At 38.5% G+C, this 19,789-nt stretch overlaps 1 protein-coding gene across 1 annotated transcript in view; it reads right to left on the bottom strand.

Annotated features, from left to right (window-relative positions):
- The window catches only part of LOC122801189 (collagen alpha-4(IV) chain-like), a 1,621,248-nt gene that overhangs the window by 604,173 nt on the left and 997,286 nt on the right, over positions 1 to 19,789 (bottom strand). Inside the window, exon 26 of the mRNA XM_044070748.1 lies at positions 16,599 to 16,782. Coding sequence (XP_043926683.1) covers positions 16,599 to 16,782 — 184 coding nt within the window. The remainder of the gene's footprint in view (positions 1 to 16,598; positions 16,783 to 19,789) is intronic.

Here is a 19,789-nt window from a genome sequence, read left to right as displayed (position 1 = left end):
TGTACTGCAGTTTGTGCGTATCACAGTCTGCCATGTACTGCAGCTTGTGCGTAACACAGTTTGCCATGTAATGCAGTTTGTGCGTACCACAGTTTGCCATGTACTGCAGTTTGTGCATACCACAGTTTGCCATGTAATGCAGTTTGTGCGTACCACAGTTTGCCATGTACTGCAGTTTGTGCGTACCACAGTTTGTCATGTACTGCAGTTTGTGCGTACCACAGTCTTCCATGTACTGCAGTTTGTGCGTATCACAGTCTGCCATGTACTGCAGTTTGTGCGTAACACAGTTTGTCATGTAATGCAGTTTGTGCGTACCACAGTTTGCCATGTACTGCAGTTTGTGCATACCACAGTTTGCCATGTAATGCAGTTTGTGCATATCACAGTTTGCCATGTACTGCAGTTTGTGCATACCGCAGTTTGCCATGTACCACAGTTTGTCGTGTAATGCGTTACTGTAGTTTGCAGTACAGTATTTTGGGACTAACAGTGTAACAAGTGCTGTACTTTCACTTTTGATTTGTATGACTTGTAAAATAGGGAGGGGGTGAGTTATTTTTGATTTCCACACTCTCCCTTTCGTCTGAGTTTGTCTGGCCTCAGAGTTAATAGATATATAGGGATCAGGGATGTGGTGGCTTATTACTACATCTGGAGTGGCTTCAGGCAGTGCTCACAAGTATTCTATGACATTGTGAATGTTACTGATATCAGTATGTGATGCTTTTGTAGTTTACACTTTTGAGGTATGATTAATCGCATGTCAAATAAAATGGCATGCAGTGTATCCTTGTAAACCTGTCTAATATGCAATTAGTCTAGGTACTAAACTTTTATGTATAGTGCTTTATTCTGCTTGTCTACCTGGTGAAAATAAATACATAAAAAAATTAAATAAATAAATAAACTATATTGAAGGGGAGTCTTATGTTTATGTTACTAACTTTGCATGTCTGAGTGGGCTGCAAACTGAGTTTCCAAAGGAGCACAGTAGGCTCTCCCCTGCTATGACACCACCTTAAGTGCATTGTGCTGCAGTTTAAACAGACTGTAGAGTTTTTGGGAATTGCATTTATGCTGTTACCCAGTCATACATATTTTTGTGAATTGCATTTGTGCTGTTACCCATTCTACATAATCTACACCAGCTACTTTCTGGGTGCAGTAACACATTGCTTTAATAGCAGTAGTGGAAAATATATCTGAACTGGGCACTGGCCTCTACCTCATTTTAGAGTGCACTACCCCTATTCATGGCAGACTACAGGTGAGAATCAGAAACATCTGTGACTAAGCAAAACTGGCAGAGAAGAGGCGGTGTGGTCTAGAGGTGTGGTGTATGAGTCAGCGATGGATCACTGCATATTCAAACATGAACACAGTGCTCCAAAGTGTACAGTATAGTGGTAAGCAGGCAGATCAGGCTACTTTATTAGCAGTACCACAAAATACAGAACAGGAGAGGGACATTCTGGACAGCTGCAAACACATCCACAACATTTATAGTGGACAAGACATGTGAATGTGGTAACATACCAGTGTGAAACAAGTACACAAGGGCAACTGCACAGAGGTTATACCATGCCAGGGGCAATCATGAACAACATCCATACAGAGCATGTCCGCATGATATCAAAAGTTATCTGTGTTCTGTTTGGGACATGACAGCAAAAGGGTTGATAACTGAAAGGTAATTTTAAGTTCTACATACCTATGCAATGTATCCCGGATGAATATAGACTACAGTACACATAACCTCCACCATAGGTCAAAATAGCCCTGATACAAGCCTTGGTGGCAAAAGCTATATGGGCCATATATGCAGAAGAATATGTAGTGTATATGTATATGTGAATCTCACCATCATATGACATCTGCCTGCAGCCACACTCATCTTAAGTTCATACATTTGCTCCTGCAAACTCTACATGATATATGTATGCAGTCAGGCATGGATGCATATGTTGAATCAGAGGATCCTGTCTGGAACAACAGATACAGGTAAAGTCAGGATATGTATGTGAAGTGCAATGTGTATGTAGTGCATCACCAAGTACTATCCTACTGTTTTGTGCATACTTTACATAACTCTCAGCTGTCCAGTATTTTGCCTCATATTTTTGGTCAGTTTGTCATAAAATTTGTGGTTTTCCGGCAAATCGTCTCCACGCATTTGAGTTTCAGATTTCATATGCTTAAGAAAATGCATGCTAACTCACAACATATAATTCTAGCAACATTCTAAGTTTAAAGAGCAATATTTAAAAATTGCCCCTGTTTTTGGGCCTTTATCCCCCCCCCATTATTTTGGCTTTGTCCAGATGTTTTGCACACTAAGTGGTTGTAAGAGAGACATTATATCAAAAGCTGAGCTGACATATATCTGTTTCTGTTGTCCCTATGGAGATTTATATGGCAATTGCAGGCACTAGATGAATTTGACTGAGGGACTTTAACACAAACTTAGTGCATGGCATTTTCGGCATGACTAGCAGATACAATATGGCACAACCAGACAGGACAATGCTGCAAAGCTCCATTTGATCATACATATTGATTGATAACATCTGATGCATTATTTACTTTGGGGGGATTAACCGGTCTTTACTAAATCCACATTATATTACACTTTATAGTGTCACACTGCCAGCCCAGCTATCAGAAATTTTGTAAATAATTCTATGTCATTTGTGAATATTGATATGATTTATACAGAAGTGTGTGTAAAGTACTGGGCTAAAATTTAACCACAGCATCCCCTACTGGAACAGAACAGGAATGTATCTGCACTATTGTGACTGTTTAGATGCACATGTTTAATGGAAACTGGAACACACACATGAGGTTAACTTAAAAAAAATTCAGAGAAAATAGCTGAAATTAAATTGCTTTTTATAATTACTGGGCCATAAATAGAAAATGCTCTCTCTCAGTTTCAGTGCAGTAGCAGACACAATGTCTAGAGCTGGAAATTTTTTGTACTGTCTTGAAAGAGAAGTAATTACTAGATATGAGATGTAGAAGTATTTTATTGTTTTATGACTTCCAGGATCTGCAAACATCTGAGAGATATGTATTTTCCACAGAGAGATGCTACATTCTGTTAGTTTCTGACAATGGGGCTTTAGCTTGGGAACTCAAAGTCAGGTGACAAAAAGTGATGTCATCCATGCTAACCTAGCAGTAATATCTGATATTAATTTAAGAACTCTCTCTGAGAGAGACAGTGCATTTTGTATTTTGTCTTTGACTTAAAATGAACATCCAGTCATCAACACATCTGCTCTTTCCTTGCTGTAAGTAATGTTATAGGGCATAGTAACTATTTTAGATTCAAATAGGAATATAGTAAAGTATAGCTTAGATGTTTGCTTTATTTATTTGAGACTGTCCTGCAATGTTGTTTTAAATATTTCCTGTGATTTTGAACTCTGACGTAACTGATTACTTATTGAGTATTGTCTTGTTCTTTTATTATTTATTATTAAATATATTTAAACCTTTTAATTGTGGCTGGTCTGTTTAGAGATATTTAAGTTTTTAGAGTACTTGCATATCTGTTTGTTGACACTGTACAGGCCACTCCTAAATAGCCTTGCTCTTGGTCAGACTACCATTTGGATTAGTAGTAACATTACACAGGAATGAACACCCTCAAGGGTCTTAAAGTAGCTGATAAAGAGGGGCTAGTGGCAGTTGGAACTACCTTACAGTCTGGGTAGAAGGGGGCATAGCTACTAAATCTGTGCCAGCCTTTCCCAGGAGTGAGTGTGTCCGTGTGTGTGTGTGTGTGTGTGTGTGTGTGTGTGTGTGTGTGTGTGTGTGTGTGTGTGTATGTGAGCTCCTTGGGCCGGAACACGAAGCTCTGGTTGGACAGAGAGGGTACTGGAGATCTTGATTTGGCCACTAAACTGATATCGCAACACTATAGCTGTGCCAGTGGGGAGTCTTACTGGGGAAATGGAGAAAGAGAGAGGAACCAGCCTCAGATTGAGTGTGATCTTTGCGTGCTGCTAAGGGCAATTGCACTTTACTGTGTGTATAACTGTCATTCTTCCAGTGTGTATGTCCCCCACTGTTGCCAGTGGTGAGGACTGAAGCTTCTTGATTTCTGGGCCACTGCAGGGGTGTCACATATAGCATCAGTATTACTTCCCATCTTTCCCAAAAAGGTTATAATCAGTAAATTCAACCCTTATATTTCTACCTTGTACTTCCTAGAAATATCTGAAAATGATATGAAATCAATTTCAGTCCTTATATTAGAACTAGCATATCTGTAATCGGTTCCCATTCAGAAGAGTGTCTCAAAAGAAAGTTGAAGTTCATATGGTCAAGACCATATCATCGCCTTTCTGAAATGCTGAAGCTTTTAAATAGAGATTGCAGGATACTGGGGATCAGGGAATTTACCCTTTTCTTCATTGTAGTGTTATGTCAGAGTTGGCAAATATATATAAAATAATATATATATATATATATATATATATATATATATATATATATATATATATGTGTGTGTGTGTGTGTGTGTGTGTGTATATATATATATATATATATATATATATATATATATATATATATATATATATAAAACTAGCTGTACCCGACCACGCGTTGCTGTGGCTCAGTCTGGTTAAATGGCAAAGAAAGAAAAGAGAAAGTGCACATTTCTAATGTGTTTAATTTCAAAATGCTTATGGGTATACAATATATTTGTTGTTCCATTGTCTGTGCAGATATAGAGATTGTCTGGTTTGCTGACTCTAGAACACGCGACATATAATTGTCCATGTGAGAAGCAATCCGTGTGTATGGCATATCCGTTGGAATCATAGGAATGTGAGGAATGAGGACATCTTCACCTTTGAAAGGTCCTGTCAAGATTGTTGCTTCTATGATGTTACTCATTAATTTTTTTACTGCAAGCCACGTGCCATTGCAAAGCTTTGGCTGGTTGATATTTCGCAACATGATAATTGGCATGCCGATTTTCAATTGTAGTACGTGCTGTGGCATCCCTGGTAGATTGAGTGAATTCAAAAATTCTGTTGGATAATTAACTGCTTCATCTGCTTCCACAACAGTGTCGACGGACTTGTATGTGACTGACTCGCTTTGAATGTTAGACTGAATAATATTGTTAAGTTCGTAGGCGTCTTTCTTCTTGGCCACAAGAATAGCTCGTTCAGTCAGCCAATCGTGATTTTTATAATTGGTTTGAATATTGGGAAATACTTTTTCAACCAATTCTTCTTTTTTGACATCACTAAATTGCAGAAGTTATGAGGCAATGAAATTCGTCCTGAGGTCAGATCAACCGGCACCTTTCCGTTCCCAATTTCCAGCAATTGATGTGAGAATATCTCAGCTGATCGATCGTTTTGCAGCTGGACACGCATATTTATAGTTAATTTTAACGTCTTTCTGTGTCGCCACAAATTAGAGTATTTCAGGCAAGCATTTATTTTGTCCGCTGGTGTCGATCGAGGAGAACGAAGCAGATCTGAAGCTGCAGAATGTGATCGCTGTGCTCGCAACCGTGCATCCTCAAGTCTGGCTGCACATCACTCTATTGCTTCCTCGGCACATATTTGAGCCATTTTTTGTCTGTTTCACTTGTTCACTGATGCCTGTTCTTCCTCAGTTTGATTTGCAATTACTCGCCACACTGCTTCCGCTCCGCGAGTACGACGACCTAAGTTTGATCTTCTGTGAGGCATTATTTGGATGAACTAAAGCGGATCGATTGCACTGAAAAAGAAGTAAGAAAGTTATAACAAAAACATATAAAATTGCATATTTGTATACAAATATATAGAATCCATAGTAGGCATATAAAAACACGCGCGTATTCGAATGCAACGTGTGATATCTATATAATAGTAGGTATATAAAAACAAGCGCGTATTCGAATGCAACATTGTGTGAAAATGTCAAAGCAATCGGTGAAGAACTTTCGGAGATTTAAGATTTTGAACAAATGAACATTTACATTTTTATTTATATAGATATGCAGGAGGTGGGAGGGGGAACAGGGGAGCTTGCCCCCCCCTACAAAAAATGTAGATTTTTGTTGTTTTCCATAGTTTCACATTTTGGAAAGTTGATTATATGTTCTCGGCTTCTCATCAGTATTATCTAGAGTGTCATTCTGATTTGTCATTGTCATTTTTATTATTCACATCATTATTCACATTATGACTACTTTTTATCACGATCCATACACAAATATTTATTTTTATGACATTTATAATGTTCAGTCATGCAATTTTTATTTTGAAGATCCTTTTCTTCCATATTGTCAATGTATCCATTTAGTATAGACTGTTTTAAACGGCTATGACAGCCACAAAAGAAACACATTTTTGGCCGGCTCCAATAATTTAGAATTTTGCTAGCCCAACAAAACTTTATCATCATCAGTAAATGTTTTATTGTAACACCCACTGTCTTCAAGATAACAAAAAATCTCCAATCCCCAGTTCTCACATTCCTTTTTTATTTATTTTTCTTATTTCTATAATTCATTTACACACTCTTTAGATAAGTAATCAAGTCCTATTTTACCCACTTCTGTCCTAAAGTGACTTGCTACTTTCTTTTTACTTGTAAAGTTCTGAGTCTGAAGTGTGTTCTTATTATATGGATAAACATTAACTCTTTCTATGCATCCCTTTCGAAATGTTTTCATAGTTGTAAATATTTAAAAAATGATATTATACAATGGTTCCTTCCCTTGCAAAATAAAAGCTCTCATGTCCAGTGACTTTATAACCAGGGGCATGACAAAATTATCCCACACATCATATCTGTCCAAAATGGCTTCTATTTTAGATTTAATTGTTACTGCTGGTTGGAATTTTCGTCTCTGTATTCACTCTATTTTCCTGCTGTTTCACTGCTGCATATGAATGCTCAGCAGCACTCAGAGCAGTCTCTTTCACCTATGAAACTGTTATTTCTGATCTTCTCATGGGTGCCTCAGCCTCAGTAATTTCTATTATAGGAACACTGTGCAAAATGGGGAAGAGGGGTAGTGGATGGATGAACACTTGCCTGTAACATGATCTGCAGTTTATCCACCGTTATGTGTTAGGATAATCCAGAATCACCTGCTGGATTGTCCTGCTCAATGAAAAGTTGTAGCTGCTTATTGAGTAAACCTCCTGACTGAAGGGAGATATCTATCATTCCACTCTTTTGTATCAAGTTTCCACTTCATCTGCTGCAGTAATAAACATAAAATGTTTTTCCACCCTATTCATTAATTCATTTATCTCAGCACCTCACTTTAAGTCTATTACTCTGTCTACCCTCTGCCATTCCTTTCTCTTCCCAGTGTCCTCTGCACTATAAAAGAGTAGGCGGGGAGTTCCCTTCTGCCTTGGGCACATTTCCCCAGTATTTGTTCCATGGATAAACATTGTGTCTTTCTTTATAACCCATGATTTGTTTCCATCATTATAAATGTTTCAACATTTATATAACAATGCTTCTTTCACAAGCAAAATAAAGGATGGGGTCTCCTCTGAAAAGAGGGGACCACCTAGTGGAACTAACTGAATCAACAGATCATAAATAAATAATAAATGAAGAATGGCAGAGAGAGGAAGGAAGGAGAAGCTGCAGAGTGCTAGCTGTAATAGCCAGAGAGAATTTATTTGCCAATATTTTCCCTTTGCAGACAATATTTGTTCAGGTATTACAGAAATGACCACAGGATGATGTATAGTATTGGCAAGAAGTAGGGTAGAAGGGTGTTTTAGACCACATAGCATCCATGAACCTAATATCAAGGTAACAGTGCAAGGAATGCATTACATGTGGAGACCAGCATAATGGCATAGAGTTGACTGCATATACAGATATATTTTTCCAACATATGATAACCCTGCAACTGAGTCTTCTAAGCCACAATGCATAAAAAAGTGATGTTTAAATGATAAAATGATGCACATGCCACAACGTAACAAATAGTAATGTATCTTTGGCATGTCTGACCACAGTAAAGCATGTTCCCTTTTCACTGTATATTTCATATGCCCAGTTTATTTTGTAACACTGTAAAATCTATGCACAATATCCACAATTATAGGGAATGACACAGCCAGAAGCTCGTACATCAGATACAATGACCATTTGACAGTTTTAATTTCAAAGACTGTGAGATCCTCAGTCTAAGCTGCAGAAGAAGTTATACACATTACATATATGTGTGGGCACATCTATTTACATAAGTGACAAAGCCGAGTCTCCTCAATAACATACTTATTGTTACCTACTAAATATGCACTTTAGTTACTAAGGATATGTACAATATATATATGCACATATGTTAGCTGAACTATAATGCCAATATTACCATAACAGAAAAGTATGTACTGTACAGCAGTGTGCTGCAGCAGTCTAACTGGATGACAAATACCATAGGTTGCTATTCTATATCTTCAATGAATGGACAGTTTACATTTATATTTGGATGTGCACCCTTTGCATTAGTTGCCATGTATTTTCAAGGTGTGCTGGGTCCTGGTAATTATGAACCAGTCATGTAGTATGGATGTGCGATGTTTTGTCTGCAGTTTTACGGGATGACAAACACCATAGCCTGCTATTCCATGTCCTCAATGACTGGACAGTTTACAACATTTATATTTGGATGTGCACCCTCTGCATTGGTTGCCATGCATTTTCAAGGTGTGCTGATTACTGGTAATTATGAACCAGTCATGTAGTATAGATGTGTAATGTTTCATCTGCAGTCTACATGACATGCTCATGATAACGGCTAATAGCTTATGCAGTAGTTGCCATCCACTACAGTGTGCTGCAGTAGGGCACAATGTTATACTTATAAACGTGTCACCAAATAAAATAAATTTTATTCAGATCAGCAAGAGCATGAGGGCATGATACATCTTAACAACTGTCATTGTCAACTCTTTAAGAGCTGAAAGCCAAAAAATATTATGAACTGTCTTTATGGGGGTGCCAAATTCCTGTAGGAGGGATGACCAGTGTTGGAACAGACTGCTTGGAGATTACAGTAATACCAGACTAGCAGGTCCAAAAGCAAAGATAAGCTATTGTTGGAAATATAGACTATAACTGATGTACTAAGATAATATTGTGACTGCATTTCATTTGGTTTGGTCGGTGGAGTGAATGATATACCATGTCTGGTATAATGAGTGAGGGAATGAAATTGTTGCCATATTTGTTGTACACAGCTATTTGCACAACTGAGGTTCACTGTTTTATTGCATATTGTTTGGGCCACCAGGGCTAATTTTGTTCTTGTTTGTTGTCTACATTTGTTGGGGCACTCAGCTGTTAATTTTGTGCTTGTATATGGGATGGTTGTATTTTAATGGCAAAATAATGTTTAAGCAAAGGGGAAACGGTTCATTGTATGCTTGCACACTGTGTTATACATGTGGAGTTTCTGCATTTAATTCTTTATTTGCTACATGTATCTTTGTTGCATTGCACTCAGTTTAGTATTGCAGTTCTCAAATATTTATTATTCATGCACATAGCTAACCATATTGTGTATGGCTTCATGTTAATGAGCTAACAGAGATGTGTGCATATGTACATGTGTGTGTGTGCATACAAGTGTCAGTGCATATCTTTGTGTGTATATGTGCATGCATATGTACGTGCATGTGTATGGGTGTCTGCCTATGTGTGTGTGCGTGTGTGTACCTGTATGTGTCTGTGTTTGTGTGTGTGTGTGTGTGTGTGTGTGTGTGTGTGTGTGTGTGTGTGTGTGTGTGTGTACCTGTATGTGTCTGTGTTTGTGTGTGTGTGTGCCTACGTACATGTGTCTGTGTGTATGTGTGTGTGTGTGTGTGTGTGTGTGTGTGTGTGTATGTGTGTGTCTGTGCCTGCGTACATGTGTGTTTGTGTGTGTTTGCCTGTATACATGTATTTGTGTGTGTATGTATATTAGACCATCAATGCCCAGTTTGCAGTGGCTGCACTGGAAGCCATCAGCTTGTGCATCATGTAGTAGTGCACAACTCACTACTTACAGTTGCACTGTGGCTGTTTAGTTACATATGTTGTAGTCTGTTGAAAAACTGTATAGCTGCTCATATTATAGCACACAGTAACATGGGGTATGCTCTTCATGCCTTGCATTTTAGTTACCTTAGCTGCTGTGTTCCCCTGTCCTTCCGACTGTGTTGTTTGCTCACTTATTTTGGTCTTGGGAATGAAGGGCTCCATCACATCTCACTACTCCATCTTAGACTACCATATAAAAATGATCACCTGCATGTGTGTATGTGTATGCACAAATGTTGTTAGAAAACAACAGTTGTCTTCCCTTCTCATGTTCTATTTGCTACCCAATGTGGATTCCTGTAGAGCTCTAGGTATATACGGTATGTGGCCATGTTGCTGAGGCTGATATACTACCGTATGATCTAACATGGCTACATATGTGTGCCTCAACATCTAGTGATATTATTGATAAACTCTCTGAATGATCAGACAAGCTCACCTGTCTGTACTCTGAGAACTGCGGGTCTGTGTACTAGGAAGTCTAGTTTTGTGGCTGTGGTCACATTATTAATAAAAGAAAGAATTAAATAAACAAATAGGGCAGTGCATTAATGGTGCGGCTGCACTGTCAAAAGTACATATCTCTGGTGATTAAAGCATGAGCAGTATGTATCTGCAGAGAATGCAGAATATTTAGTACATATATGCAGTGACTGTGCCATTAGTAGGACATGCTGCAGTGATTAAAGTATCAGCAGTATGTATACAGTATGTTGTTGTTTGTCTTTTGGCTTTTTCCCGGTAAGGGGTCACCACAGTGGAACTCCGGTCCGCTAATGATTAGCAGTAGATTTTTATGAAACACCGAGGTGCCAGCTCGATGCCCAATCTTCAACGAAGGCACGCCCATTTACGCACGCATGTCTTTAGAATGCTAACCAACCTCGGGGAGGACATGCAGACTCCACACAGATGGCACTCCCAAGCCATGCCGAGCATCAAACGGGAGAACCTCTTGCTGTGAGGTAATGCTATACAGTATGTAGAGATTCCATTTATCAGTAGTAGATATGTGAAGAGATTGCAGTATCAGTACCGCATATCTGCAGAGACTGTGCTATCAGTAGTACATATTGCACTGATTACAGAATCAGTACCACATATCTGCAGAAACTGTGCTATCAGTAGTACATGTTGCAGTGATTACAGTGTCACTATTAGTAGGACATATCTGCCATGACTGAACTATCAGTAGTACATGCTGCAGTGATTACAGTATCAGCAGAATGTATACAGTATGCAGTGATTCCCATTACCAGCAGTAGACATGTGAACAGATTACAGTATTAGTACCACATATCTGTAGAAACTGTGCTATCAGTAGTGCATTTTGTGGTGATTACAGTATCAGCATCAGCAGTACATGCTGCAATGATTACAGTATCAGCAGTGCACATATGCAGTGATTCCATTATCAGCAATAGATATGTGAAGAGATTATAGTTATCAGTAGCACATATTTGTACTGATTGTGTTATCAGTAGTGCATGCTGCAGTGTTTATAGTATCAACAGTATGCAAGTATAGTGATTCCCATTATTAGCATTAGATATGTGAAGAAATGACAGTGTCAGTAACATATCTGCAGTGACTGTGCTACCAGTATTACATTATCCAGTGTTTACAGTATCAGTAGCATATATTTGCAGTGATTATGCATTCAGCAGTATCTACATCTGCAAAGATTACAGAGTCAGTAGCACATATCTGGTGTGACTGAACTAGCAGTTAGTAATCAAGACTGAAGGGGAGAAATACTAACAATCTTAGATATGCAGAAAATGTGGAAGAGCTGAAGGCCCTGGTGATGAAGGTGAAAGTAGAAAGCATGAGAGATGGTTTGCTGCTCAACAGCAAGAAATAAAAAATGATGTTATCTACCCACATCAACTGTTTATAAATAAATAGAGACGTGGTGACAGTGAAAGATGTTATTTTGATAGGCTCAAAGATAAGTGCAAATGGTGACTGCAATCAAAATTATAAGATACTTGCATCTTGGAAGAACCACTATAGCAAATCTGGTTAAGATTTTAATGGTGAGATGCTTCTCATTGTCGGCTACTATCACTTTAGCAAAGTTTTACATCAGAAAATCAATGCTTTTGAAATGTGGTGTTCAGAAAACATTCAAGAAAAGGTTTGAGAATTCTGTAGACTGCAAGAAGATTGAACCCACCAATATTTCAGGAAGTAAATCCAGACTGTTCAGTGGAAGATCTGATAGTATACCTAAAATTGAAATATTTTGACCACATAATGCAAAGATAGCACAGACTATAGAAAACATTGAAGCCGAGACAGATCAAAGGGAAAAAAGAAGAAGGTAGCAGAGATTAGGATGTACAGACAGCATTATTGAATTAATAAATACAAATTTGCCAGAATTTAAGGTAGCAGCTGTTAACAGACAGACCTGGTGTTCCAAAGTCCTGGAGGTCATGAAGAATTGGACTCGGCAATACATATCTGTGGTGATTACACTATCAGTAACACATATTTGCAGTGATTACAATTTCAGTATTGCATATCAGCAGTGATTACATTATCAGTAACAGATACTTGCAGTGATTACAGTTTCAGTAGTACATATCAATAGTAATTACAGTATCAGTAACACATCTCTACTGATTACAGTAACAATACATATTTGCAGTGATTACAGTTTCAGTAGTACATATCTGCAGTAATTACAGTAACAGAAATACATATTTGCAGTGATTACAGTTTCACTAGAACAGATATGCAATAATTGCACAACAGGTAGTACATATCTGCGATACACTATCAGTAGCCGACATGTAGCTAGGATGAGATGAAGAGGGACAGCTGCCCCAGGTGGGCTGAGTTGTGGGTACAACTGGCAGACCTTGATCAGTCTTCAATACATTGGCAGTCAGAATTGAAGTCCTGTAGTGGTCAATGTCTTGGGTGAAATACTGCCATTCATGCTGGTACTGCATTTGTACTCAGTGTGTGGCATAAACTGTAGCAGATGCTTCCTAAAAATGTAACAAGCCATTTGCCACAGTTTAAAAGGAGAGGAGAGCTTTACTTTTTTTTTGCTCCTGTATTGCTCTGACCTTTTTTTTTTGTCATAAAGTTGAGGTGGGGAGGGTGCCAGATCAGGTGATGGCACCAGGCATGTGAATGGCTAGCGATGTCTCTGATCAGGTGTGCACAATGTGCAGCTAGCATAAGACGGACCTCTACATTGCTATGCAAATTCCAGATCTGTGAATGGCCACTGTCTTCTGCATAATATGTAATTCATTATGCTTGTGGTAGCAAATTACAAATAGCCATGTAGCCAGTGCTTTACTTGTGTCTGAAATGATGTAACCTACTCAAGTGTGTTTGCTTGCTGCACAATAAGAAACTTATTTCAGGTCTTAAGGATCTTCGTGAAGCTTAAGTGCAGAATAAATACCCAATTTATGCAAAAGGGGAGCACCTTTTTATTTGTTTGTTATTTTGTTAGTTGATGCTGTAATTACTGCAGATATGCACACTGCTACTACTGTAATCACTGCAGTATGCACTACTGAAATGTATTGTTTTAAGACTGCTACAACTCCTGAAGGCTGGGCTGATGATGCAGAGGGAGGGTTTTGTTGTTATTTAATCAGATTTCATTAGTCCACTGGTAAAGGAAAGCTAGGAAGGAAGGTAAGAGCAGGGGCTGATAATTGTTCTAGGGTGGAGGGAGTGTAAGAACTCTTTTGCAATGCTCATCATATTTTGCCTGTTTTATCAGCTCAGTAGACTCAGCCCTATGCAAAATGTGGAAGCATATGGATTCAAACTCACTGCCATGACATCTGTATATGTCAACAACAGCAGAGGATGAAATGGAAAAAAATGAGTACAGAGTAATTTATCACCTCACAGTGTGATGGTACCGGTACCTGTTGGTGCCTCCTGTTTAGCTATCAGCCTTTAGAAGGAATGTCTAGGCAGTACAGGTGATGGGATATCCCTGAAGTTCTTGAGTTAGAAAGGAGGCAGGGAGAGGTGGGGAGACGACTAATTTTAAAAAGACAGACTACTGTTACTGTGCAGTGTCAGCAAGTTCAACATGAATAGCCTAGCTGTATACTAACTTGAGCTAATCAGATAGATCTGGTGGTCTGTGCTGGAAAGTGACTGTGATATTCCCCTCAAAGGAATAGTCTTTATACTTTAAGGATGTTAGAAAAATATGTATTAATGTATATGTTTAGTGCAAAGAAGGGATTAATAAATTTTTATTCTATTAATGTTATGACAAGAAAAATGAATTCATATGAAACTGCAGTGTGCTTTCTGAAAGTTGGCCTCTGACCCTGGCAGCTGCTAGCACAGCAAAAGTTAATGTTTATGCTTTCCACAAGTGATTATCTGCTGGCTCAGGAAATTAAAGTGTAAAATAATGAGAATCTTCTGCTCTATCCTGCTTGAACAATTGGCCTTGTACATGTTCCTAGATAACGCACAGCTGCAAGGAAGAAGTGATACATGAAACAAAGAGTTGGTTAGAGAAATGTATTGAGAATTGTATCTGCTATTGTGCTCGAATTAACTTAGAACCTTGAGTGGCAACTTTCATAAAAGGACATTATAACTAACAAGGTGGCTAGCAAGGCCACGTTGTTTACCAAAATTCTTTTTTAAGCAAAATGCAGTATCAGCACCTCTGATGAATAGAATATTGTAAGCTAAAATGATGTAAAATAACTTGTGACTGACCACGTCAGTCTGGTAGGCAATGGCTAACAAGAAAGACTATAAACGTTGTGTACTTCCTGTTTTATTCAGACAGAATTCTGTACTTGTATGTTTTTGCCTCCTGGTGTACACTAGTAAAGTACCTGAACCTGAACCTCCTGTGTATTGATCTTTTTATTACAGTATTTTTCATTTAACAAAGGACCACTTACCTAATTGGCCATTGTCCCTTCACTTGACCACTAGATTATACTGTGTAAACTAGTTATGTTGTACCTGTAGCTTCTTGGTGTCTGCATTTACTAAATGAAAGTAAATCTGTTTTACTTTGTGCCTCCATGCTTATAGCGGAGCACTGGCTAAAAAATGTTTTTTGTAATAAAAGGTCTGAGGTTGGGAAGCCTGCTATTCTCAGCCTTGCTTCACTCAGCTTCACTTTGCTACCCAACTCTACACCCATGTACACCTATTTCCTATGAAATCCAATCTCTATTCCTCCCAACACAAAGTTACAACTATCAAAGACTCACCCCTATTCTGTTCATCTACTCTCAACTTCCTTCTATATATTTAGCATCATTTCCAACAACCTTTCTCCTCTGATACTGCTTTGCACTATATCCACTCCTACTCAGACCCTTCCCCAACTGTACCCCTAAGACATTCATTAGCAAAACTCCCTCTTTCATTCATCCATTCAATCCTCTCTCATATACTGTGACCAGATTAATATATGTCTGATCTCTTCCTCTATAATACCTCTCAGTCTTCCCCTCATCTCACTATACTGCTTACACCTCTCTACAGTGAATCTGTCTGCATCTGTACACAATTAAATCAGTAATTTTGGTTTTGCTATTCTTCCTTACAATACCCATTCCACACTGTTAATACCCCCCTCACTCATATCATTATTTCTCACACCTACACTCTTAATCACCACCACATCTCAAAACCACCTATAAGCCTACAGACTCAACATAATTTATTATTCTAAATTTCAATTTCTACTTTCTCCAAATAAACCCTTCCACCTTCCTGTCTTTACATCATCATCCTCTGTTATTCAATCCCATCTATTTCTTCCATTGCAGAAATACGTTTTTCCTACAATTCCTCCTACTCACACACTTCCTACTAACATTCATTACCTTCACAATTCCAAAATAAACTCTTAAATTGTGTCCCCTAAATAAAATACCTCTCACCCTCATCTCCCAGTCATACCCTAGCTATATCAGCACTCATATCCCACAATTATCCAAAGCAACAGGCATTTACTGACAAATTAAGTGTTAAACATAAAATCAAGCAAACATGTCTCTACTTTTACCATCATACCTGCATAATCATAAAACTTAGTGGTGACATCCAGGCAAAACCCAAGCCCACCTCAACATATTCAAGCAGTGGTCAGCATATCCGTAGCAGCTCCTTTATCGCTTCCACCTCACCTCAGTCCCAACCTGGCATCCATATGTACCATGCCAGGTTAGAAAGTATTTTTAACAAACTCCTTGACGTGCATGCATGGATAGAACTACACATTCCAAACATATTAGTTGATGTGATACCATTTATAGGACCAACACAGGTTTTGTAGTTACATGAACTACATGAACTTTTGAGCTGGCATGAGACCTTTGTCAGTAGTTATTAAGTTACTGATATTGAACACAGTGCTTAAATATCCACTTGTGCCTAGAAAGGGAAGTACATCATTTATTTCCATTTGCAGTTTTACATCATAAATACCCATTTTTGTATTAAATACCATTTCATTCTCAAAATTATGCAGTGAATGCAGGAAATACCTTTTTGTCCCTTTAAACCAGTAGGACCTGGTAGGCCTGGTGAGCCCTCATCACCTTCTGCACCTCTTAAACCAGGATGGCCTGGAAAGCCTGGTCCTGGACGCCCACTTTGTCCTTTCACTCCAGTATCTCCTGCTTGACCTGGAAGTCCTTTACTCCCAGAACATGTTCTTGGAGAGTCTCCCTGTGAGTAAGAAAGACAGTTATTCATTTATGTATACTAGTATTTTTAGAAGAAAAAAAGGCAATGAGTGATGAAAGAAAAGCAAATAAGACACAATCAATAATGGATTTCCCAGGGATATATTTCTTAAAGATCTATGTGGCACAATCAGTTAGTGTGTGCCATTGCTAAATGATTTGGTGATTCTTGCACAACTGGGGACATAGTCCTTTAATTTTGCCATTCAAACTGGAAGCATAGCACGAGAAATCCAATAAAGGATCAATCCTGTGTTCTCTGTTATTTCTGTTGTATATTAAATATCTACTATGGGAACTGCCTGGAATTAAGATTTTCAAACAGTTGGAACTGGCTTCATAAAAATAACCTGTCCATTAATAGAAAAAATAAATGATGCTATTTGGGACCTCTAGAAAACTTAGTAGCATCGCTAAGTTCAGCAGTGGACACCTGTGACTACAAGACTTGGATTGTTTCTAAAACCATCTGGACCTGCAATTTTTTTTTTGCACTTGCTCTAACTGTCTCAGTGCTATTAACACTACTGTGCTGCATTTATTGGTTTTGTTGAATTTATCACTATTTTTCAGCCTGCACTTGTTAAAGAAATGCCATCTGTTTGTTACTGTACTGTCTTAGGTTGTTTTAACAATGCTCTGATATTTCTTAACCTTCTGTGATACTGTAACAACTGTTCTGAGTTTTCCCAAGTTCTCCAGAGTTTGCCAACATGTTTCTAAGTTTTGCAATTTTTTTCTGTGTTGTTGAAGTTCTCTTATGTTTGTGCACTTTTTTCTGTATTTTGTGAACATTTATCAGGGATAGTGAACTTATTTCCAAGTATTCCTGATACTGCAGGAATTTTGACTTTTGTTGTAAAGCATTTGTTACTTCATTTGAGCTCAAAACAAGTTTGTTTTACATTAAGAGGGTTCTTTTATACTCTGGTGGGAGCAGAGGACTAAATTCAATCCATCCGAGTTGGGCACTGCTGGTGGAAGGCTTATTGTGCATTTATCTGATTGGCCTAAGGAGTTAACTGTGTAAAATTCTTTTATCCTGCTGGTATAAAAGCCTTGTGTTTGTGCAAACATGATTCTCTGTGCCTTGTATATAAGCAAACCTTTCCAGTGTAAAATCCACTCTAGGGGACACTCTCCATAGTCTCCGACTGTTTACAGCTGATTGAAGAGCTGCCAGTTTGCACAGAGGGTGGTACCACTGCAGGTTATCTAACAGTGCACTACTAAACACTCTCACTTAGACCTTTAAGTGACTCTCCCCTGTTTCTTCCCATCTACTAAGGATCCAGGTAAAAATGCACCACAGACAGTTAAAGGTAGCTTGCCAATCTAAAACTTAGCAGAAACAAAGCAAAGCTTGTCCACCATGAATTGGTTTAAAACCAGTTATTTGTCACAACATATTATAAATTATTCTGGCCATAGTTTCAATGTTATGGTGCTTGAAGTATTGACTGAAGATATGAGAATGGGGGATCTTGACAATTTGACTGAGATTTTAGAAACTCACTGGATTCTTGACTTGCAGGCTGTAAAACAGCCGGGACTAAAATGAAATGTTCCCTTTAAAACCTCTATTGAAAGGGCGGAGGCTGAGAAAGAAGACTTTGGTTGGCTAAGCCTCTGTTTAAATTTGATGAGCTAAGTTTAGTATGACAGGATCTGATGAAGGCATTCTTGATGAAAGCACTCATCCAGTTACTTTGAATTGACTTCACATTTTACTGTGTTTTTATTTTGCTTATACTGGTTAATTTTTAGTATTAAATAGTTTTAAACATCTCATTGGTGGACAAGCTTTGCCTTGTTTCTGCTGTTATCTATTAAGGATCTGTTATAATGGATAGGCGCTTCCTTGTCATCTCTGTTTCTGGTCTGCTGGATATGGGCATTCTGAGGCAGCGTAGTAACTGCCTCATGTTTACTGACAACCACTTAGTTTTAAAACAGACATACACAGTATGCGAGAGATGTAGATACACAATGTCACTGGAGGCAAAGCTCTCGCATACACACATGAAAAATGCAAACCAGGTTATTAGCATTACAACCAAAGACTCACTACCAACACTAAGGAACAAACGCATAGACCCACATATGTGGAGGTGCTCACAAGTAATCTACCCAAATCTCCAAGACCTCCTAAAAGCATCTCTCAATGGCCCCATGCACACTCAAAAAAATATAGTACCTCACAAAGCACATAACTCTGAAAATCATAGTAGCCCCACTTCCAAGCCCATAAGGCAACAAACCACACAGCCAAACATTCTAGTAATAAGGGATTCCATTGTAAGACATAGTGATGCCCCCTTACCAGGCTAAACAAGGAGAAGATCACAGTGACCTGTCTGTCTGGAGTGAGGATCCCCTAGATCACTCATGCACTTAGGTCTTTAAACCACAAGTACCAGTATGACACAGTCATAGTCTATGTGGGCAAAAACAATCTAAGATGTACCTCACTGGACTATATCAAGAGAGACATGATGGAGCTCTCTGAATATGTGTCCTAAGCAAATATAAATCTAGACTTGAGTAGCATCCTACCTTCACCTATGATGATGCCACAGCCAGAAAAAAATGATTGACTAACAACTGGCTTAGTTTCTGGTGTCACAACAAGGGGATCCAATATCTGCTAGCCTGGGGAGAAATGATCGACAAACCTTGTCACCACTTGGCTTCTGGATACTGGCAAAAACTTTATTCATTCCTATAGTGCCTTTTTTAGACTGTGCTAAGTTGTTAAACCCTCCAACATAACAAAAATCACTCACAACTACCTAAAGGTACTGCTGCTAAACACTAGGAGTTTAAATAAACAAATTAACTCCCAGGAAGCACTCCTCACCTTGCAGAATGCAGACATATGTGCAGTGACAGAAACATGGTTCAGACTCATAAAAACACCCCGGCTATCAAAGGCTACAATGCCTTTCATTCATTTCAGTCCCCCTCAGCTCAGGATAAAACAAAGGGAT

This window comes from Protopterus annectens, chromosome 4.part1 (assembly GCF_019279795.1).
Source record: "Protopterus annectens isolate FY-2018-M chromosome 4.part1, PAN1.0, whole genome shotgun sequence".
Lineage (NCBI taxonomy): Eukaryota > Metazoa > Chordata > Ceratodontiformes > Protopteridae > Protopterus > Protopterus annectens.
This window is presented reverse-complemented; position numbering and strand designations above follow the sequence as displayed.